This window comes from Lissotriton helveticus, chromosome 11 (genome assembly GCF_964261635.1).
Source record: "Lissotriton helveticus chromosome 11, aLisHel1.1, whole genome shotgun sequence".
Classification (NCBI taxonomy): Eukaryota; Metazoa; Chordata; class Amphibia; order Caudata; family Salamandridae; genus Lissotriton; species Lissotriton helveticus.
Genome location: NC_136072.1, coordinates 215,480,060 through 215,503,447, shown reverse-complemented (window position 1 = coordinate 215,503,447; position 23,388 = coordinate 215,480,060). Strand labels below are relative to the sequence as shown.

The window sequence follows — 23,388 nt, the reverse complement described above, 5'->3', positions numbered from 1 at the left end:
ATAGTACCTATAGGAATACATCACACCCACTCCACGTAGACTATGTCCATATTTACAAATCTAGGCATAGTGAATACCAGTATCGTTTGTGTATACCGTACCACCCCAAAATACATTCATATGTATTCTGAAAATTGGAATTATAAAATATACGAAACACAATCACATGTACTATATGCACAAGCAGTCTAATAATGCTAAACATATAATGCATATTTTAAATTCAGCATGAATAAAATGCGAAATCCACACATGAAATGGCTCTTAATACAGAAAAAAGAATGCGATACCATTTCATCACAATCATAAAGTTATGTATAATAGTGCTAGACGATAGTGAATCTCTCGTGACTACCTAAAATAGAAATTTAGTTCTCTAAGAATAATGTCTACTTTAAGCAGAAGATAAGTGTCCCAAAAATCGTAAATATTTTGGAATTGGGGAAAAATTTCTTGCAGTTTGAAAAAAATGCTGAGAAAATGTTTTCATATCGCTTTTCCTTAAAAAAGTTGAAGGCCAAATTCAGGATGTGGGGAACTCCGAGTGCTAGTTTGCTCAAAGTTATTCCTGCTGCTCTGGTGAAAACATCATATCATTTAGACTGTTGAAAAAACTGTCAACAGCTTCTTGCGTAAGTTCCACTAATTCGGAAAAAGTTGTTACCATGCATTCATGAGCCTGAGCATGATTGCCTCCATTGATGTTTTGATCAGCATAGCTGACTGAAGATCGTACCTGATTGATGCTGCTTTCATCTTGTACTTCACTACCCCTCAATCGTAGTGGTGAAGACTCCACGAATGCCGTCATCAGGATTGGTAGCCGCTGGGGACAGCACAATGCATGAGCCATTACCGGACCCAACAAGGTATCTGCGTCCATTGGCACATCCGATTGTAGTGCCAGACAGGTGTCCAACACGCATTCTTCGCCGCATAGCAAGCACCTTAATACAGGCATAACACAACTTTGCCACATTGGTCTAAATGAAAGAAACCAAGTCATGTTCAGGTCTCTAAGCCGGGATAGTCCAAGGATTTTAGTTACCCGGTCCCGGTAGCCAATGACTAGGATAATTTCTTCCCTTGTCGCAGGTGTTTTGTCTGTGACATGGTTTGCCATAGCGAAATAACAGGATCAAAAATAGAATACCTGCTACTAGTCCTAAAAGGAGAGGAAGTCCGCCAAAAATGGAATGGACAAAGTCTGGAAAAATACCCAGGATTGCTTTGAATGGAGTTAAAGCACCCGAAAACACTGCTTTAAATACACTGGAGATACCAGTGGTATCAGAAATATTTAAGATTTCGTTCAGTATTTCTGCGAAATGTATGGGGGAATTAGTTGATAATAATGAATGAATCTCTTCTGTTGTCCTTGCAACTTGGAGATCATACGTTTCTTTTGATGACGTGAGCCTGGTTGGCGTCTGTAGGAGCACAGTCTTCATTCTGCTTAAAGTATCTATTCGAATAGAAGCAATTTTCAAATCGGGCCATAACCATGCCTCCCTGTCTGCAGACTCGCTGGGGAACAATACATGTTCACAGCACATGACCTTCCTAGTCACAGTTATGAGATAAGGTTTACCGGGCAGCAAACTACAACATCTGCGATCTACAATTAGAACGTAACTCCCGTTCGAGAGTCTCCTAAAGAATGGTTCGATTTGTGTTGCAGGTGTGCCTAGCTGGTAACATGAAAGGTTATTTGAAGTCCCTTCACAGGCTCCGTGCAAACTAATACCCTGACACAGAAGTGTACCGCTCAGTGATCTTGCACAATTATCGCCACTGAGAAACACTTTCTGGCCTTTATTGCTGACACATTCGTGTGTATAGGGCAAGTTCCATATTGACTTAATGTATCCTTCACCCAACCTTTCATACTGGCCTGCCTGTATATATTTTTGCCAGAATTGAAACTGGAAAGTTGTTATCGGAATATTTATTATTCCATGTATTATCCATTCAATGACAGGTCATTCTGACATTGTCAATGGTAACTCTCTCAAGTTTTTCAATGCTCTCAATTGTATAGTCAGCACCCTTCTGTGCCAAACTGATTTGTTTATCAGTGAGGTGAAAGATATTAAATAATGACGTTGTGTTGATTAAACGCCAAGGCACATAGCCAGAACGCAGATTTTGCAACGTCCAGCCAAGCTGTACAATAGAACGCAATTGGGACTGACCGTGTTGTAACATCAGTAAGTCTTGCGATATTATTTCGATTGCTGAAGACACAATGCTGTCCAGAGAATATATTCTGGAGGACAGAGTCATTAACCCATTGTCCACCACAGAAAGTGATTTTTCCAAATTAATACGGTCAATTTCCCGTATTTTTTCTGCTTTCCAGACTTCGTTATAAGCTGCATATATAGAGGCCGCTATGAAACGTTTTTTACGCTGTTTGCGTGGTCCCAATATGAAATCACGCAAGTCAGCACCTTCTGTAAGTAAAGTTAGGTGTTGCTTAATTTCAGCCAGTGTGGACGTTTGTAGCCATTGAAGGCAGAGCTTGCCCACGCTGTAGGTGGTTACTATCCCTGGATGGTGTCTTTGGGAATATCTAGGGTCTGGCCTAGTCAATGTGAACCCCTGTATTTTGTTCAGGAATCTGTCTTGACAGTTATTTGTATCTGTGGGCCAGATCAACCATTTTTTCCATTCTGGATGTGTTCTGTTTTGGTTTAATATATGGTTTACGTCTATCTCAACATCTATAGAGCTATTATTGTTCACTGTTGGCTTTGGAATAGACGATTTGTTCAAATCTTTGATTTTGGCTAAGCCAAGACAGGTAGTTTGTTGAATAGTGTCGTTCAAGAATATAATTTGTTCTGGGATCATGCAGGCTCTAAACAATGATTCTATACCTTGTACTTGCCAATCTCTTGTACCCCAAACAGTTTTTGCTTCAATATTATTGTTCCAGAAATCAAACCCAAATGTATTCATTTGTTCAAAGAATGAATCGGAATATATCAATTTTGTGTTTGTAAGCATGGTCTTCATACCTGTCTTATTTGACAATTTGAAATAAAATGTTTCTGCATTACTTGTGTTAAACCCTGAAAAGTATGAATATTTATCATAAAATGTTTTCGAGTTATCTTTTGGAGGAGTAGCACAATGTTCCCATTGGTTATAATTTAAAACATTTCTAGGTTGAGCAGATTTATGTAGATAATGGTTACCATAATGGTTGTAGCAGACATCACAAGATCAGACATCATATCATTAATACTTTCAAAGTCATAATCATCAGCAAATGAGCTTGGTTTTACAAAGTCACTCAATGAGATCTTGAATTGGTGTGGATACTTCAGGATTTCAACCGGAGCATAGATTTCATAATCAGTTTTGTCCCATGCTACACCGCCTGGTATAGGATTGGCTGTGAAGTTTACTGAGGAAAGTTCTCTTTTCTCGATGTGTGAAGATGTGTGTGGTTTAAGGACCAAGTTGATTTTCTGGCTTGCTGTGTCCATTTTAGCATATTTCCCTTCAATAAAATGTCCCAAACATATTACTAAGATGAGCCAAAGAATGAGGATAAATGCACCGAAGGCCACCCAAAATTCAATCCATGGAGAGATCAGATAGGTTTCTTTCAGCTGTTGAAAAAGTTCCTTAGCTTTGTCTTTAAAAGTTTTTGTTGATGGCTGTTTCTTTGCTTCGCTCAGGTCTTCAGACGAATCATCGAAGTTGATGAAGTAGCCGGATGCTGTTCTGTCAATTGTTCCAATTGCTTTTGGATTTTGCTTTGTTTCATTAGCAAAGTCTGCAGTTACATCATCATAGGTTGTTGTTTCTTGATGAAAAGTTTTAATTTGGGTTTTAAGAGGTTCAAGTTCCATTGCTTTGTTGCATAGTCCTTGTTGATTTACTGTAGATTTTCCAAATGTGATCAGTCTTCCAGTTTGAGCCTCTCTATTTGTAGCAAACATTGGTGTTCTGCTACTTCTCGGGAGTCCACTTGGCCTACTGTTTGTTATCGGCCACATGATTGTGGTTTTACCAGGTCGATGGATATGACTCGGTTCTCCTTTTTACCAGCAAGGGGCGGTAGTACTACTGATCTTGTTCCGTTGATAGACAAGACAGGAACTGCTTTTCTGTAAGAAGGCCCAAATTCCTTCTTTACCGCGATCTTTTCTCTGACTAGATCCCCGACTTTTGGAATCCAGACAGGCCTTGCTGGGACAGGTGGTTTCTCTTCAGTGGTTGTTGGCTGTTGTTTCAGTTTATGTTGCTCAGGTCTTTTCTTGTTTCATTTAAGTCCTGTAAAATAGCCAAACGATCTTTGATATCAAAGCTTTTGTCTTTAACCACTGAAGTCTGAATATCAAGATCTTGGATCATCATTCTAGTCCCGAACAATAGTTCGTACGGACTGAAGCCTTTCAGAGAATTCCTTGGCAGGTTATTTAGACTACGTTGTACACTTATTAAATGTTTGACCCACCCAGCACCCGAACCTAATACCTTTTCCGTTATAGATTGCTTTATGTCTTGTTTTTTTCTTTACACCATCCGGTATCCCTCAGGAAGGAAGTGAGAAGAGTCCCGCTATGCAATGCTCATTTGGCCATGCTTCCCCATAAGCTTGAGGGCTAAAAGGAATACATTAGTCAAAAAGTAGCATGCTCCTAGCGTATATGCCATTATAGACTTGCAAATCCTTTTATAACAGTCCAGACGTCAGCCGAGCGCTGGGGTCTACATCATAAGTGAAAATTCGTCTTTTTATGTTAATATAACGCTTTTTTTTTTTTTTCATGATGGGTGCTTTCTTATTGTTGTTTTTTATCTGGAGTGAAATGCCATGGCAATAGTCCTCCCCGCTCGCCACTGCGATCTCTATTGCAGTCTGGGCCGTTTTTTACAAAAATGTGATGATGCAGGTTCATGCCTGGCCACCAGTACACTGATTGTAATTCTTCCAGAGAATCTTTTTGCTTAAGGTGTCTGAGACCCTCACCCATATGTGCGTCTGCTATTAACAAGCCTCTCCTGTCCGTGTTTGGAATTACTCTATCCCCCACTCCAGGGATTTGAGCAAAAGGGACTGAGTTTGCATCGATTATGTATGTATAATTGAGTGGATAATTGATCGGTAGCGCTGAGCAGTCGCCTTTTGATGACGTTTTCACCGCCAGCACAGTTTCACCGTCAATGTGTTTTACTGTACGCTTTTTTTGTAGCTACGGAAGCCGGTTTAGTTGCTCCCACTGTGGCTGTCTCAGCCAATGAATTCCCTGCAACGTGAACGCCATCACGCTGATGACTCAGTGAATGTATCACGTGAGTTTTTGGTAGTTCTTTCTTTAAAAGAACTATTTGTTCCCAAAGCACTTTTTGCTTTATGGTTGCACCTGTGTCATCTTTGTAACCGTTTTCAATCCATTGCTGCAAATCGTTATTGTATGATTTGACGCAGTAATACGAATCGCACACAATAAGTGTCGGGAATTCGCGATCGGCATTATCTAGCGCCATTTTTAATGATATTATTTCAGTTTGTTGTTCTGAATTATTTTCCACTGAGTGTGTTTTTGTAAGTAGAGGTCTTAATTTACCTCCACGCCACACTTCTTTTACAATTTCGCGTGTGGCGATGTAAGCCAGCTCTCCCCAAACTGAGGGTTGAGCATGCCCGTCAGTATATATTACACAGGCGTACTGTCGTAAAGGCAGAATGTCGATTGGCAGAGGGTATTCTTTCTCATATTCTAGATATTTTAATTCTTTCATTTCCGGGTCAAAATAGTATTTTACTTTGTCTGTAGCAACAGAATTTACCCATTGTATCCATTCTGGATTCAGTGCAGTTGTCGGTAAATTACATGGTGTTGTTAACGCCTCAAAAGCTGATTCTGCTGTTCTGACTGTAACCTGTCTACCGTCTGCTTGGTATTTTTCTTTTGCTACAGCTGTTTGAGCCGCATAAACAATCTTTTCCTCAATGCTGAACCTTTTTTCAGCTTCTGTGTACAAATGTGATTTGTATGCTATTGGTACCTTCTCCCCCTCATTAGAGGTCAGGTATGTGAATCCGCATCTTCCTGGGATTACTCGAATCACAAGATTGCGTGTATTCTCACGTGTTTGTAATTTTGTTTTAACTAACATATCTGTTTGTAAAGATCTCAAAATTTCTGTGTGTTTTTGAGTCCAATTGATTCTTTTAAAATCTGGTTTTATTAGATCATAGAGAGGTTTAATTCTCTCTGCATAATTTATAATGTAAGTTCTTCCGAAATTTAGGAAGCCTAGAATCGATTGTTAGGTTTTCAGTGTTCTAGGTGCTTGGATTACAGCACATTTCTCTAGGAAATTGTCAGCCAGGCTTTTGCCTTCACTTGATAGTTCATATCCTAAAAACAGGACTGTTAGATGGGCAATTCTTGACTTTTTAAAGTTGAATTTGTAACCCTCTGCTGCGAACCCAAGTATTATGGTGTTCACTCTCTTCAAGTGAGTATCCAAGTCATTATCTGTTAGATAGATGTTGTCGACATAAGATAATGCCTCGTCATCATATGTTTGTAGTAATTCTGTTACTCTCGCTGAGAATAATCCTGGGCTGTTCTTGAACCCCTGGGGCAAACAACAGAAATTTTTTTTGCGTGCCATTTATTGAGAACGCCGTCAAATATCTGCTCTCTGGTGCTATATTTTGACAAAAGAATCCATTAGAAATGTCTAATGTGGTTTTGTATTTCTTGCGCACTATGTTATTCATTAGTGCAGCACTATGCGAGTTTTGTACTGCAAATGTTTTGCAACATGAGTTAAGGTGTCTGTAGTCCAAAACAAGACGATATGAATTGTCTGGCTTGGAGACAGGAAACAAAGGATTATTCATTTGTGAGGTGCAAGTTTCAATCACCCCCTGGTATTCAAGTTGATCTAGGATCTCTTTTACCTGTTTTTTAGCTTCTTGCTTAATCGGGTACTGCCTCTGTGTAGTAGGTCGTGATTTTAACTGGATTTTGTGAGGAGGAGAGTCCTCATCCCATCCCACATGATTTTTAAATAAGGCAGGGGCTTGAGCTACTGCCCACTTTCTTGCAAGTGTATATTTTCTATGAATTGGAATATGGTTTGAGAAGGCAGGCATAATTATTTCTTCGCCATGTGGGCACTCCCTGACAAACTCTGGAGGCCAGTCTCGTTCAGCTAGAAGAATGTCATAGCCCTTGGAGAGATTATCCCAAAATAGGCCCCTTATTTTTCTAGTCTTATCCCCCTCTATACGCAATGTTATTTCATATATTTTATGAGGTTTGCTAACTCTGGTATCTGCAGTTTCCACCTGAATGTATTCATTCGTGTCCACTGTCTCCAGATGATTCATAAGGACTTTGCGAGCTATGCTCACTTCTGCTGCGCTGTCTAGCATTGTCTGAGCCCATTCTCCGTTTTTCATCTGTGTCCTCAGTATTCTCGGCATTGTTGATTACTTTAATACTGGCTACCTTCTTTTTTGGAAATTGTAATTTTTTATTCAGATGAGCAGGTTCTTTGTCTTTGGACTTGACGTGCTCTTCCCTTTGTTCTGATCGTCCTCTTCTTTCTGATTTCTGCGAGGAAGTCTGAAAAGATTGAGAGGGACGTGTATCAATATCTTGATATCTATCAGGTTTTTTTATATTGTCCCTATTTCTAAGGTTGTATTTTTTCACAGAGGGCTCCCTTTGGGGAGACTTGCGTCCTTGGTCGGGAGATCTTTCTCTCCGCCGAGGCGACCTTCCTCTGGACTGGAATCTCTTTTCTTTAGGATTGGATTGCTTATTTCCATCCCAGCTCTTTTTTTGAGTGTTTAAATTATTTTTAATAAATATTTTTTCAGGACTTTCAACTAGTTGGGGTGTCACTGGTATTCCACCCAAACTATCTCTTCCTAGTTCTTCATAGGATTTTTCTATGATTCTGGCAATTTTCGATGGTTGATCTGCTATATTTGTCTCTTTTAACCTCTGGCGAATCGCCACATTTGCTGCTTCTCCCTTTATGTTGGCTAATAATATTGCAGAAACCTGCTTGAAGTCTTTCAGTAATTTCATACCGAGAGTTAAAGCGGGTTCTGGACCGTATTCATCTTGAATCTGTTTTAGCACATCCGGTATTACTGACATGGATGGTACACCATGTGTTTTTGTGTAAATGGAAGCAAAGACTGTTCCCCAAGTGTCACAGTCCTCCACATGTGGTGCGATTCCCATTGGAAGACAGATAGTCAGAATCCTGTGTTTCTCAACTGGGCTGGTATCTGGAAACACCGCCTCTATTTGAGTTATTTTTTGTGCTAGCCAGAAAGGAATTTGTTCCCGTTTTGCGGGTACCTTACCTAGACAGGACTGTATGTTCTGTGGTGTAATTTTATTTGTGTTCCCCTGATGACTGGTCAGCTGTGGAAGTTTAATTGCTGGTTGGATTGTTGAAGTCTGCATTACATATTGGACTAATTGTCTATGTATTTTTATTAATTGTTTTAGTTGTGCTAAAAGTTCCGGTGCAGGCATTTCTTCAATGTCTGGATGTGGTGTGTATCCGGCTAGGACCGGCCACGTTGCTCCTGGTCTACCTAGTGGACCGAGCCTGGTGATGTGATTATTATGTTTTAGGGCGCCATTAAACAAGAGCAGGTGCTCTTGGAATTTGAGTGGTATTTCCACCTCCTCGAAAGGAGTGTACTCATTAGGAGGTTCCTCTATTTTGTAATAGTGGAAGTCCTTTGTTACAGCGTTTGCTGCTGGAAAGTTTATCCATGAATAGAATACCTCTGTCTGCCGATATTCGTGTGCCTCAATTACGAATATGACTGTACCACCTCTTGGTGTCAGTCCATTTTCTATAAGTTTTAAGGTTATAGATTTTCTTATGTTGACCGGGATGAGTATTATATCCGGGTCATTTTGTAGCAGAGTATTATCAGCTGCTATTAGTTCAGATGCTAATCTAGCTGTCTCTCTTTCTTCTTCAGTGTCTGACATTTTACTGACATGAAGGTTATTCTGTTTGTTTGCAGATTAAGTTTCCACGGAATATAAAGATTAGATGCACAATATTTTGGAACAGTGTATCCTTCAACGTTGAGTAAACCAAGAACCATACATAGGAGTCTCCTCCTGCGAGGTTTGGCGGATATGACCTTTCACCCACTCCAGACGTCTTTGGAGTATTTTGGGAAAAAAGGGGTCTGTGTGAAAAAGCACGACTGAGTTACTCTAATGTCTTGCGTTAGTTTTATCGCCTATCCAAACGTTGGGCGCCATGTAGTGTAGTTCCTATTATCCCAATAGGCTCTGCGCATTGGAATAATATCTTCAATAGTATAGACCTAGGGCAGAGGTTAACTAGGTCTTCTACCGACGATATTAGACTTAAAGTTTTGTGTTTGCCAGCTAGCTCAGAGTTCACTAGAAACTTTCTCGAATAGGCAAGGAAGAGTTTAACCTCCCTGGATAGACAAGAAGGGATTTAGTTTCTGACAACCATAGAACATGACAACTTTGCTCTCCCCTAATCAAGAGTGTATCTCTAGAGTCGTGTGAAAACAATAGACAACTTATTTTACTCAGTCAGTACGTGCATTCTTAGTTTCACCAGTTTGTAGAGAAATAAGAGATGGGCGTGGTTCAATAAAAGATGTTATTTATTGATCAGTCTCTTTTCTCATACAAGAGAAATGAATCGCTATTATTGCAATACTTGTAGTTAAGTAAAGTGCATACAGTAGAGACAGAATTATAAAATAATACTGTAAAAGCATTGATATGGTTTCTGAGCCATATGATACTTTAAAATGGATAAAATAGATACATACATATATACATTTGACTAATCGTACTCAACTGGTGCTTCTAACTACGCCTACCCCAATGTACCTGACCTAAGCCTAATACGTGGGCGGGAGTAGATAAGTAGCAGTTTAAGTTAAGTTTGTATTGCCAAGGGACTGATTCGAGACTTCTCTGCGAGGGGTTATTCAGTTCTGTACCTGAGATCTAGAATGATGGAGGGCTGGTATCTCTTATCCCAGATCTTGATATTCCAGCTGCCTGCGAGGGCTGCTTGGAAGCGCCGGAGCTGGATTTCTCGGCAGGAGAAAGGCAGCGTCTCGTTCTCAGCGCGTCAGGAAGGCGGGGCAGCGCCTGTGGGCTTCGCTCTCTGCTGGGCTCCTCAGCACGTCTCGCTGCTCCGATCTCGTCACCACCGCATGTGTTTGCTTAAGGCAATGTCGGTAATATTTATACCTGAAAGGTGCCGAGATTGACGTAAGGATGGACATATATACGTCAATAAGGATGTCATACGAACGGGCTCGTTCGCACATTCTTTTGCTGAAGTTCTCGGTGAAATCAAAACAATGGTTATGGGAATTTCCCAGGTCGCTGTAAGTTTGATTTGTTTTGAGAACTCCGTATGCCTTATCAGGGGCTGGAGGAATATCGCTTGTCTAATTAGATGGCATGCGTTATGACCTAATCAGATAACGCGCTTCTGTGCCGTGGTGTGGCTTAATCAGATAACGGTTTTTGCACCGTTGGATGGCTGCTAGTTAATTATTAACCAAACCAGGGTCAGGAATAGGGGAATCGATACAGTACCTATAGGAATACATCACAAACCATAGTTCACGTTCTTGCTTTATTGTATTGAAGATATCTGCTATCAGCTGTAACAGTAAGTAAAGTGCTAAGTGCAGAATTCTTACGTTTGAGTTACTAAGTGAAGATTGGAATAAGAACCAGTTCATTAGAAACTGGACCAATCGTGCGTGGTTAATGAAATGGTAAAACCCACAACATCCACTTGGGATCAATGTAAAATCCACATGTGGCATCAAAAGCATTGCTCGTGATGGGCTGTGTAGATTCTGATCTTACGCATGTTCTCATATTGCTAGTATGCTCACACAGTGATCCATGCATTATTCAATCCTTCAATTACTACATACAAGTTTATATTATAAAAACTAGTTTGGTTCTAAAAATAATTAACATCTCATAAAAATCCCAGGACAATAAGTTGATGCTAGTCTGCAGAGCAATGGATCACGATAAAAGAGAGAACACATCTTAAAATTCTATTTGGTACACTTATTGCATGGCAGCTTCAGTATACTGTTTCTCAGTCTCCAGGCCAGTAACAGATATCTAGACACCATAAAAACTAGAAAGTCTATGCAATTGCTCTTTACGATCCTATTGATCTCAACCAATCGGTTTGTGGCTAAAATTCGACAGAAAGGTATTAACCAGTTTCTTCTAATATGTGTATACTTGGGGCAGAAAAATAAAAAATGTGCTTCGGTTTCAAATTCAGTCATGCATGCAGGACAGAAGGGGGAGGTATTAGCACCCTTCCATTTTCTACAGAAGCTGTTAACCGGTAGAATGCTATACCTAAATTTCAAATACAGGGATTTTGTTTCCTGTGGTTCTACACTTTTTAAGAATTCTTCTTGATACATATTATCTTTAAAACTGATGAATCTACCTGTCAGCCTTCCTTCCGTAGTTTTGTTTAACCAGGTATCATCAACGTGACTCCAGTATTTCTCCAAAGGTCGCTCATACCCACTTTGACCATCCAGTTCTTGATAAGATTAAACCACTTGATGCTTCCTTTAGTATCAACGGTTAGTACATGGAGTAGAGATGCTCTTAGAGGTAGCAGGGTGTTGTTTGACCAAATGCCAATCCAAAAGGCAAGGGGCCTAAAAGCAATCACATGAGTGACATTCTTCAGTCCCAAGTCAAGCCGCATTGGTATCAAAGGAGCATTCCGGGGAAGCTCCATGGTTGATCTTGTGAAATTGTTTTCGATTTTTTTCAATGGGAGTTATGTTATTATGGCCCCATAGTTACGGGCCTTAAAGTACCGCCCCAATGCCCTGAGCATGGTAAACTTGGATCAGTGGTGCCCATGGTCCATATGTTGAGTTCTTCAGTTTTCAGTTAGGGCAGTTGCAACATGTTGTAACGAAAGCTGAATTTTTGCAATTTGTAGGGACCATGATTGTGTATGAGACAACCTTACCCCCAGATAGCTGAATTCGTTTACCTCCTCAAGTAGGGAAGACCCCAGCCTTGTTTTCCCTGATTGACTTGTGGCAGTTGACTGCCATGAATTTTGTTTTCAAGGTGTTAATTTCCCAACCAAATTCTTCACCGGCCTCACCAAACAGATCCACCAGCCTTTGCAGCCCTGACGGAGTTCTAGATATAAGTAGCCTATCATCTGCAAAAAATAGTGCTTGAACTAATTGTCCTGCAAGTTTGGGGGGGGGGGTCACCTTTGCAGTCTATTAAACATTCACTCAGAACATTAATGTAAAGGGTGAAGAGAGTAGACGCGAGGACCAACCTTGCTTTACTCCTCTATTCACCCTAACCCGGTCAGTCAACTCACCCTCTAGCCTCCACCTGACCTGGGCATATTTGTCCTTGTGGTGCCTAATGATAGTTTGTAGCAAAGTCCTCAGAATCCCCATCTTGTTTAGGACTTCTCACAGTTTCTCGTGGGGGACTAAATCGAATGCGGCTCATAGGTTGACAAACACGACATACAAGTGATCCTTTTTACCTTTTTAACTGTCACATATTTCCATAGTATCAAAAAAGCTGATCAGTGGTGCTAGTACTACCTCTGAATCCCGCCTGCAGGGGTGACAATATATTCCCATCATTTAGACAATCAAGAAGTCTGTTCAGCAATTGCAGACAAATTTTTTTTGTGAAATGTCAATGAGGCAGATGGGTCTTAATTTGCCGGGTTGGTTTTATCCCCTTATTTAAAAATAGGCACTACCTCGGCACCCAGCCAAGAGTTAGGAACGTCTTCTCCTTTGATAAAATAGCAGTAAAGGTATAACTTAATATCACACTCCAAATATTAGGTTCACAGAGAAAAAGGTCCCCAGGGATTTTGATCTAAACCTGGTGTTTTACCCCAGTGCAGAGTGTAAATATCTTCCTAAGTTTCATCTAGAGTACAAATAAGTGGGTCTATATCAAGGTCTAGTGCTAGATAATCAGTAATACCTCTGTTAACATCATTTGGTCCAGCATACAATGGGCCAAAGTGTTCTTCCTAGGTCTGTGGCAGTATGCAGTAGTTTTCTTCTCCAATTATACCTTTAGACCTTTTGATATTAGGTGCCAAAATTGTTTACTATCTTTGACTTGTGCTGTTGCTCGCAAATCTCGCCAATAACCTTCGTGCCAATTCCTATTAGCTTCTGTCTGAGCACTTTTATATGCCTTCCTTTTGTATGGCTACCATGGTTCTTGAGCTGTTCTTGACCGCTTCCATCAAAGTTTGTCTAGCTAGCTTACATGACTCATCGAACCAGGTGTTCTTATTTCTGCCTATTGTTTTACCTCTGGTTCCCTTGTAAAAAATCTTTTTGATGTTACTGAGTAGGTTTGTAAATGTGACCACCAGAGGTTGCTTCTCGGATCCCCTACTGCTCATGTAGATTACACATTGAACCACTATATGATAGATTTTTGCCAGTGTCAGCATTGCTAACAATACTAGGCCACTTAACCCACCTTCAGTTGTTGCTAAGGACAGTTGGAGTGGGCAGGATTGTAATGGAGGGAAGCCTATATGTGTTAAGCACATCTGTTAATAGTAAGGTTAAGGCATTGTGGTGGCTGTCGAATCTCTGTTACCCACATATCAACCAGCTTGGGCCGAAGAAGTCCATTGAGCAGAAAATAATGAATCCTGTTTTGCAGTTAGCTCTTTTGAAGGTATGTCCAAGCTTTAAGTCAGAGGTGGAACATCCGTTCACAGCCCTCAGCCCAGAGTTCAGAGAAAGAGAGGTGACTTGAAATGCTACACTCACATTTTTGGCTGGCTTTTCCTGACTCAAGGATGTGATGCTTAATGCGGCATCCTCTTCAACGGTTACATTTTTGATTACCTCAAGGGGTTCAAAAGTTGTGTTTAGGTCCCCTGCGATTACTATATTATATTGTGACTCTTCCCTTCCAAGGATATTGCCTAGTTCGAGAATTGTGGAAGAGTTGTGGTGTTGGAAGGGAAATCTGTTGTAAATATTAACCAGGAGCAATGAGTTGTTTATAGTGGTACCTTTGATGTTAAAGGCCAAAATATTACTTGAATCAATGTAATGCGAGTCACCAGATAATTTTTAATCCAGATAATGGGTCCACCTGCAGGGCATCCCTTCTTTGAAGGTACAGCTTCCGCACTATAATTGGTGAAAGCCACTCTTAGTATTTGTTCTGTGGCCCAGGTCTCCTAAAATAGACATATGTCATAGTTATTCACAAATTTCCCCTACTCTTCCTTAATGATTCTAGACCTGATACCTTCTAGGTTCCAAGACAGAAGTCTCAGTTTCTTTGTAGGATCAAGAGCTAATAAGGATTGCCTCACCTCCTGGGGGGCTGCTGTATAAGGGTGGATTGTGGTCTGGTAAATGGATATAAGGATTGCCTCACCATAACACTATTCGTGAGGTCCCCCAGCAGCAGGTGGATCTGTGAAGGAGTGATCACCTTCCTTTGAAGTGTATGACCTAGCGTAATGGGGAGACAGTCCCTGAACGTGTCAGGTATGCTTGACCACTGGTTGTGAGTGGCCACTAGAGTTGTTATTGTTGGAAATAACAGTTGATTTCACATGCTGTGGATTAGATACCAGGGGCCAGATGTAGGTAAAGTACATTTACCGATTCTAGAATACTGAATTTTACCGATTCGGTATTTTAGAATCGGTAAATGCTATGTAGCAAAAAAATTGGTAAACATTACCGAATCGGTAAGATTCGGTATTTACCAAATGGGTATTTACCGATTCGGTAATTGCCATTCATTCCTATGGGCCTGGAGGTCCATAGGAATGAATGGCAATTACCGAATCTGTAAATACAGATTCGGTAAAATGGGCGACACATTCGAGGGTGCCAGGGTGTCACTTTGACACCCTGTTGCACCCCTGAATTGTGCTTGTGTGCAGATATGGCACACATACATGCCCTAAGGGCATGTATGTCTGCCACATGGCACAGTTGAAAATGCCCAGATTTGCATTCTCAAAGGTATTCTTTATTTACCACCAACTTATAGTTAGTGGTAAATAACGAATCCTAAAATGGGAAAAGCACTCATTTGAGTGCTCCCTACATTGCACATTTGGTAATTTACCGATTCGGTATTCTAAGGAATCAGTAATTTTCCGATTCCTTAAAATACCTAGGGCCAGATGTAGGTCGGTCGGTAACGGCCGAAAATCGGTATTTTCGGCCGTTACCGAGCGGTATTTAAGAATTGGTATGTAGGGGCATTATTTTACAGAATCGGTAAATTTACCGATTCGGTAAATTTACCGATTCTGTAAAATACCGAATCGGTATTTTTACCGATTCGGTAAATCCCAGATGTAGGTGGGACTCTTCTGAGTCCCAAAGGCCCTACAAATTCGGTATTTTAACACCCAATCCAATTGGGTGTTAAAATACCGAATTCAGGTGTGCATGCACATGTGTGCATGCACACCTAGCCATGTGACAGACAGACATGCCCTTAGGGCATGTCTGTGTGCCACATGGCACACATGCCTATTTTTGGGGTGCAAGAGGGTGTCAAAGTGACACCCCCTGCACCTTTGCAAAAATTGGTATTTACCGATTCACAGCCCATAGGAATCAATAGGGATACCGAATCGGTAAATACCGAATTCTCACGATTCGGTATTTCAACATCTGGAAATACCTACATCTCCCCCCTTCATATTTACCGACTCTTAAATACTGAATCGGTAAAATTCGGTATTTAAGAGTCGGTAAATATGAATTACCTACATCTGGCCCCTAATCGGTAAATTACAGAATTTGCAATTTAGGTCACCTACATCTCAGTAGCCTAATACCGGTCGGTAACTGCTGAAATTCGGTAATTTCGACCGTTACCGACCGGTATTGGGCGACCTACATCTGGCCCCAGGTTCTTGCTGGGTAAAAAGTATTTGAATTGAATGGATGGACTGTTAAGGGGTAAAGTGCGCAGGCCCAGATTGACTAGACCATTAACTAGGTCTCTACTAACCAAATATAATGTTATATAGTCAATTTCTTTGTTTGTGATACAGTGCTTAGCAGCTATTATGTCTGACCTTACAAAGGAACTGCATTGCCTCACCTACCTTATCCAATGAGTAACTTTATTAATCAGCGCTTCTCTCGATTCTTCTAAGGCACAACCCACTTTGGGAATGTTTTTTATATCCATTTTATTGCTGGGCCCTCTTAGTGATCCCCAGGGGCTGCCTTTGTTTGCCCCCTCCAGGCTTTTCCCTTTTCATCAACAGAGCACGGTCTCCCAAAATAAGAATTAGGCCAAACACCTCTGGTGGAACAGTTGCAGAGGTAAATTCTGGCTCTGGGTATATTTCCCCTAAAACATTCCCGCCTTTGCAGAGTCGGCCCTGTGAACCCCAATCTATGTGTGGATTGGGAAGTAAGGTAAACCTCTCCCAGTTGGAAAAAGAGGGCATTGGAGTCTGAAAGCGCTGATAGTGCTGATGGTGTGTGTGCTTGTTTTCAGGTTTGTTCTGGGGTGCAAAAATCATAGTTTGTGTGGAGATCCCTGAGCTCCTGAGTCCCTCTCCCATATCCGCCTAATCTCTACTCAGCGTGTTGGTGTTACCCATATTCATCCCTCTGTTTGTACTTAGGCATGCCCTGCTAAGCTGGTCCGCGAGAGACCCTGTAGTTTTTTTTTCAGTGATAGTACCTCTAGAGTTAATTCCTTGACTGTTATTTTAAGCTCAGACTGTGCACTGTAAAAAGTGTTATTGTCTACTTTACCAGGTCTGTTCCCCTACATACTCCTAGACTCAGCCACATGGGCCACAGAGTGGATAAAATCTCAATAGTGGTCTTTTTGGGAGACACTTCCTCCTTCATTATAGCAAGAGGGTCAAACCAATGTGCACATTCAATGTCCAAGGCAACTGTTCCCTCAATATTGGTGATCATATTACCATTTCCAGGAAAAGTACATGCGAGAACAGGGTCCGGCTACTCCCTGTTCCATAGATCACTAGAATGCGCAGAGCACAAAGCTGTCCCGTAGGAAGCTGGAACTTTGAGTGGTGACTTTTTCATCTTATTTTTTCGGTTGAAAATAAAAGCCATTTTCTGACCAGTTTTCTGTGGCTTCTTTTGACCACTTAGCAGGTTTTGACTTTTTCTATTAAGGTGTCTATGTCGTCCACTACGCAATTACCTGAAGCACTCGCAGCAGGCCATTTAGCATGTTTGGGGCATCATTCGGACTTCTCTTGGGTTCCCATTTGCCCATCCTGCTAAAGCAGGTGAGTGACACTGGGACTGTAACAACAGTTAGCGAGGATGGCAGTAACGCTTCCCCATCAAAGGAGGTGTGTCTTCCCTTGCTAGATCTTCAAAGAAAGAAAAAGGGAAGAACAAGAGCAACTGTACTTGAATATCCGCTTGGTGACAAGGTCCGCCTCAAGAACCCTTTGTCCTCGAACAGACACCAATGGAGGTGGCCCAGCCTCCTCCGGGCTCTGACGGGCGCCAAGGAGCCACGCTCTCAATTGAATGCACCACCAGGTGCGTAGCCAATCTCGGGAGACTGGGGAGTCTGGGAGGCGTAGTCCTCCCCGGCCCGATGTCGCTGGTAAAGTGCAGGAGCTGGTGGGGCGTACATAGGCCACATGGCCGCAATGTCAATTTAATGCACCTCCGGACAAGCAGGCAATCTCAGGAGACCGAAGATTCAGGGAGGGTAGTCCTCCCCGGGCCCGATGTCTCCAGTAAAGTGCAGGAGCAGGCGTGTAGTATTTTCACAATATTCTTCACTATACTTTAGGGCGAAATTCATCCTTTGGCGGAAGGATGCATTTCGACAAAAGCACCGCAAAGAACACCCTCTCCCTCTCTGTTCTTTCAGTGCATTTGCAGTGATAATTAGCAATGTGTGCTACATTTTTAACCGGAAATGGAGAGTATTTATGTGAAATGACTTAATGGCATAATTTATGAATTGCGCATCATAGGCGTGGTGCGCAATTCTTAAAATGACTCGAATTACGCTGTTGTAATCTAAATTTCTCCCAGGTCTAATGTTCTGTTGAAGGTACATAGGATCGCTCATGAGAGGAGATATAGAAAAGGGTTTTGACTTAAAGATTTATTTTTGAGAGATAAGTCTGACCTTGCCTCTCACTTACAAATGAATATTTTTTCTTTGCCATTTAGGGAGAAATATCTCAATGCTTGTTTTAGTTTGATAACCAAAATAAGCAACACATGACAAAAGATTAATTCCCTTTTTTATACCTATATTTATGAAGCACCCCACAAGCTAATGCCGTCAGTTAATACATTGTCTTTGAGTTATGGCTGAAAACAATTGGGAAGTAAGCTCTACTAAAAGGTTGGACATCATGGGCATTTTACAAAAGTATCTCAGGAGAACTAGCATGTGAAAATTCAGGAAATATCCTTGCTGATGGCATCTCATGTGAAAATTAATTGCTAGGGCTTCCTTCAGATTCAAAAGTCACTCAAGGTACCGGCAGGAGCTTTTGCAGGACATTTTGTGCTTCAACCAGTAATAATGGAGGTTCTGATAAAATATCAATGTTAAATATATAGAAGTAAAAAATATGGATGCAAAAATATAGAATGCAAAAATATTGTCTCCCTATACTTAAACAGGAAAGTACAAAAATATTGAAAAAAATATCAATGTAAAAAAACTGTAGTAGTACAAAATATTGAATTATATATATATATATATATATATATATATATATATATATATATATATATATATATATATAAATAAAATAATAAATGTTAAATATGTTAAATAATAACATTTATATAAAAAAATTAAGTACATTTAATATATAATAGAAGTATAATAAATATATGTAATTAAAAAAAGTTAAACAAACATACCTAATAATTTATATATATTTACTTTAAAACAATTAATAAACTATTAATTTTCATTTCTTTTATCATTTTAAACTTATATACATATTTACAAATATATATATATATATATATTTACCAATAACATAAAATCTAATTAAAACAACATTATATTATAAATTAAAACATGAAACCATTTAAACATTTTCAAACTTAAATTTCCCTCTCCAGTGAGTGCAACAGTAGGGAAAGTGTTGCATAGCAGAGGGGTAAAATTACTATTCCCAATCAAGGGAGTACAAAGGTAGGGAAAGTGTTGGCTAGCGGAGGGGTAGAAATTACTATTCTCACTCCAGTGAGTGCAACAGTAGTTAAAGTGTTGGATAGCGGAGGAGTAAACATTACTATTCCCACTCCAGTGAGTGCAACAGTTGGAAAAGTGTTGAATAACGGAGGGGTAAAAATTACTATTCCCTCTCCAGTGAGTGTAACGGTAGGGAAAGTGTTCGGTACAACACAGTATATGATAACCATCAAGGCAGAGATATCCCACAGCCAACCCCTGTACACACCATCCCCTATTCCCCCATTCAAGGACCCACGAAAACGTGCAAGGTTTTATGATTGCCCAGAATCTCCAATAGCTCTAAGTCACTGTCTCCCACAGTGATCTCTCATGCTGCGTTGTGAGTTTGAATAGGAATAGATATTTCCAACTCAATATTCTCTCTCAGCACCATAATGGAGCAAAGAATTAAGTAAAATGTTGCAAAATCTGCATAATCTGAAATTTCTGCATTTTGTGTGCATGAAAAACATTTAACTCAGTCTTACTTGTAAACAACACAGGTTGATTTATTGCTCCTGAAATACATACATAGTACAGAAGGGATGAAAATAGTTGTGCTTTCTCTTCTGCGATACTCTATGTGGAGGAGCAAATGCAGTGGATGTTCATAATAGAGTGGGTGTTTCATAATGTATGGATAGTGAACAGACTCTTTAAAATGACGGTCATGTTTTCCCATGCATCTACCCTATAACAGTGACACAGGTGCCCGATGCACAGTGGTCCTTCTGGAAGTATTAAGTGTGCACCACCAAAAAAGTGGCGTACAGAAATTTGACCATCTGGCCATCTTTCCTGAGAAAGTAAAAAGTGTCTAGTAGCCCTCCAGAATTAATCACCCTACCATGTAGAGGTGCAGCGAAAGGCTGTAATCCTCTGTAGGATTGAATCCATGCCACATTCCAAAGACAGGCCAGTGATGTGCTTGTGGGTGCAGTTTGTAGCCACAACCATCATGACAGATGTCTTTAGTAAGTGCCTTAAGAACCCAGATGTCCATAGACTACCTGCTTAATATCGCACATTTGTGAGGGCACCACCACTTTCAGTCTCAATAGTTCTCTTTCCAACACACGTGCAACTCTTAAGGCATCACACCACCTTGGTAACCGAGCAGCCATAAATTCCAATATGAAGGGATTTGGTCAATCTGAGGTGCAGAATTCGAGGTAACTCTGAGCCTCTGTTATGTAATGTTATGTGTTTATTTGTATAGAGCACAACTCACCCCGAAGGGTTTCTTGGTGCTGAAAGCAGGAGTAGCAAAGGCCAAGCCTGGGCCGAGGCCAGTCAAAGAGCCTTATCTTCAGTTTCTTGCAGAAGAACTGAGGAGATGGCTCTGATATGCTTAGGCAGTTTTTTCCAGGCTTTGGAAGCAAGGTAGGAGAAAAATGTCAGGTGGATGTGGTACTGCGTATTCAATGGCTTTGTGCAAGTAGTATTCTGACTGATCTTAGGTGTCTGGTATATTGGAAATGAGAACTGGGAATTTTTGTAGAAAATGGGTTTGCACTTGAATTCCTACATGCTCTTCTCACTTCCCACTTCTAGTGCTTTCCCCCCTTGTGTATTTCACCAGTTTCTTCCTGCTAAGATCCCCACAGGGAAGACCCTCAGATGTGAAATATTTCTTCAAGTTCGTAATACTGATTCAGCCACCATTATTATGTTTATGGCCAAACGGAATTACCATATTTCATGTAATGTGGACTTTAGAGTTTTCCCTTTAGTTCAATCAAAAAGTTAACTCATGTCATTGTAGACATAATTGTGCTTCTATTTCTGGGAACAGTTCTAATCTGCACCAGGTACACAAAAGGAGGGTACATACTGTTGCAAACCATGTCAGTTATTGCAGTGTGTAATTGGCTCTATTACAACATAAGAATACTTTTCTCTTACAAGTGACAATCTCATACCTGCTGTGTCACAGCAGCAGCCAAGTTTCCACCAGCACTGTCCCCTGACACGCAAATTCTTTCTGGATCAACGTTGTACAGGTGCAGAATTCCTTTTTGGAGAAAATACTTTGTAACAGCATATGCATCTTCAAATGGTGCTGGAAAATGATGAGCGGGTGCTAACCGGTAGCTGCAAGAGAAATAATGTGTTAATTCAATCTCTTCGGTAGACTACAAGATACCACACAGTTCCATGTGTGGTTATGTAACCCCAAGCTCAAATGAAGTAATAGATGGCAGAAATTCAGATGGCTTTTTTAAATTTATAGTTGTTGTCATTCCTTTCTGACAAAAAGACATCAGTCAGTCAAAAATTCTTTATTTCGATTAATAAAAATCATAAAAGAAACAGTACAAGAAAGACAATCCTCCGCGCAATAAAGATATAAAATGACAGTACACAATCAATTCTAGAAATTCATATATATACACAAAATTACATTGATTAAAATACGTCATATTTGATATCAAAATTTAAAAATTATTTTCAAAAAATATTAAAAAGGGACCTTCTTCAATGGCTTACCGGGCAGTATAAAAAACATCATACAGTATAACAATTTATAACCATGGACCACGATAGACCCTCCAGGGCGAATACAGTTAGGGGGGGTCTTCTTTTGTTTATTCGAGCTGCGGCCACCATTAAGCTAGCTACACTGTACGTGACCCGAACAGAACTAAGCATTTGTAGGTGCATAAGGGCGGGCCTGACTTGTACAAAACCAATTTCCCCCAGGATTGGTTTTAGAAATGTTTTACGCACCTCCAAGTAGCGCTCACAAAACATTACCAAATGGAGTGTGTCCTGAACTGAAAAACTGTCACAGGAGCAGGGTGGGGCATCTTCTGGTTTCCCACACTTAGGGAATATACCCAGCGTGAGGTGAATGAGGTTAAACCGGAATCTCACCAGCAGAAAGCGATGGAATGGTTTGGTAACATACATCAAATAGGGTTCAATAGATGGACAAATTAATATACCATATATCCTTCTGACAAGTGGATTTCTAAGTACCTCCTCCTCCCTCTCAGCCTCCAACAATCTGAGAAAGCTATGTCTAAGAAAGACATCAAATCTAACCTTTTTTGTTTTGTAATTATAGTTCAATGTGTATGAAAAATGTGTTAATTAGTCATTTGGAGCATAGCAATCAAATACATTGGTGTTATATTTTCAATCCTTTTGTAAAGTCACAATGTGAAAGTATCACCAAGAGTTGTCCGCATACATTCGAAATCAGCAGTTTTGTAAAAAGTCATGCCGCAATAGGAGGGCAAAAAAAATGATAATAACATTATGTTATTATCATTTTATTTTTTCCTTTCTTTTACTGCTTCAAGGCAGTGGGGCAACGCTCCTCCGCTTTAGTAGAGGAGCCACAACTGCGAGTCTTGAACTGGCACATTTTAATAGTGAGTGCAGTGCACGAGTCATACGTTTAAGTAATTAGTTGGAAAGCCACAGTTTGTATCATAATAAAACACATTTTGAAAACATCAAAAACAAAATACTTACTCAACTGACACAGCTACTGTGTTCAGCCTGTGCGCAACCCATCTCATGAGAAGATCGCATGGCTTCATGGCTGCAATTCAATAAGGTAAATCATAAGAAAAATGCTTAACTGGAAGGTTTTAAAACAATGATGCACGTTCGAAACAATGCCTTTATATTACGATTATTTAAATATTGCTATTTAAAGTTATACAGTTAATTATGATAGTAACACAATTATATGGTTTTGTGAGGTAAGTGATATATAAACTAGACACAGTTAAATAAATTGTCAAATAATTAAGGTTGTGCAAAGTTACTTTTGCAAAGTTATTTTTTTAAGAGTGTAGTCCCATAAAGCTTCCTGTCCCACTGTTGTTTGTAGTTTCCTTTCCGAGATCCCACTTTATGGTTTTTATTCTCGTCCATGAAACAGAGAGATTTTTTGCATGTGCATGACAAGTTTAGCCTTCTCTTGCTAGTAGTCTGGAACCATATCTCCTTTGCCACCCACGGGCATTTTGAATTAAAGTTAATATTTGGATTGGCTTTGCCTCAAGAGCGATATAAAACAAATTTTATTAGCGCAAAATTATACTTGCGAAATTCCTAA

General features: G+C 40.2%; 1 protein-coding gene across 2 annotated transcripts in view; it reads right to left on the bottom strand.

Moving 5' to 3' along the window:
* The window catches only part of LOC144792500 (arylacetamide deacetylase-like), a 197,934-nt gene that overhangs the window by 24,107 nt on the left and 150,439 nt on the right, over positions 1–23,388 (bottom strand). For both annotated transcript variants that reach the window (XM_078667548.1, XM_078667549.1), the window contains exons 3-4: positions 22,797–22,866; positions 21,236–21,407 (exon numbers count right to left, since the gene is read on the bottom strand). In XM_078667548.1, coding sequence (XP_078523674.1) covers positions 21,236–21,407; positions 22,797–22,866 — 242 coding nt within the window. The remainder of the gene's footprint in view (positions 1–21,235; positions 21,408–22,796; positions 22,867–23,388) is intronic.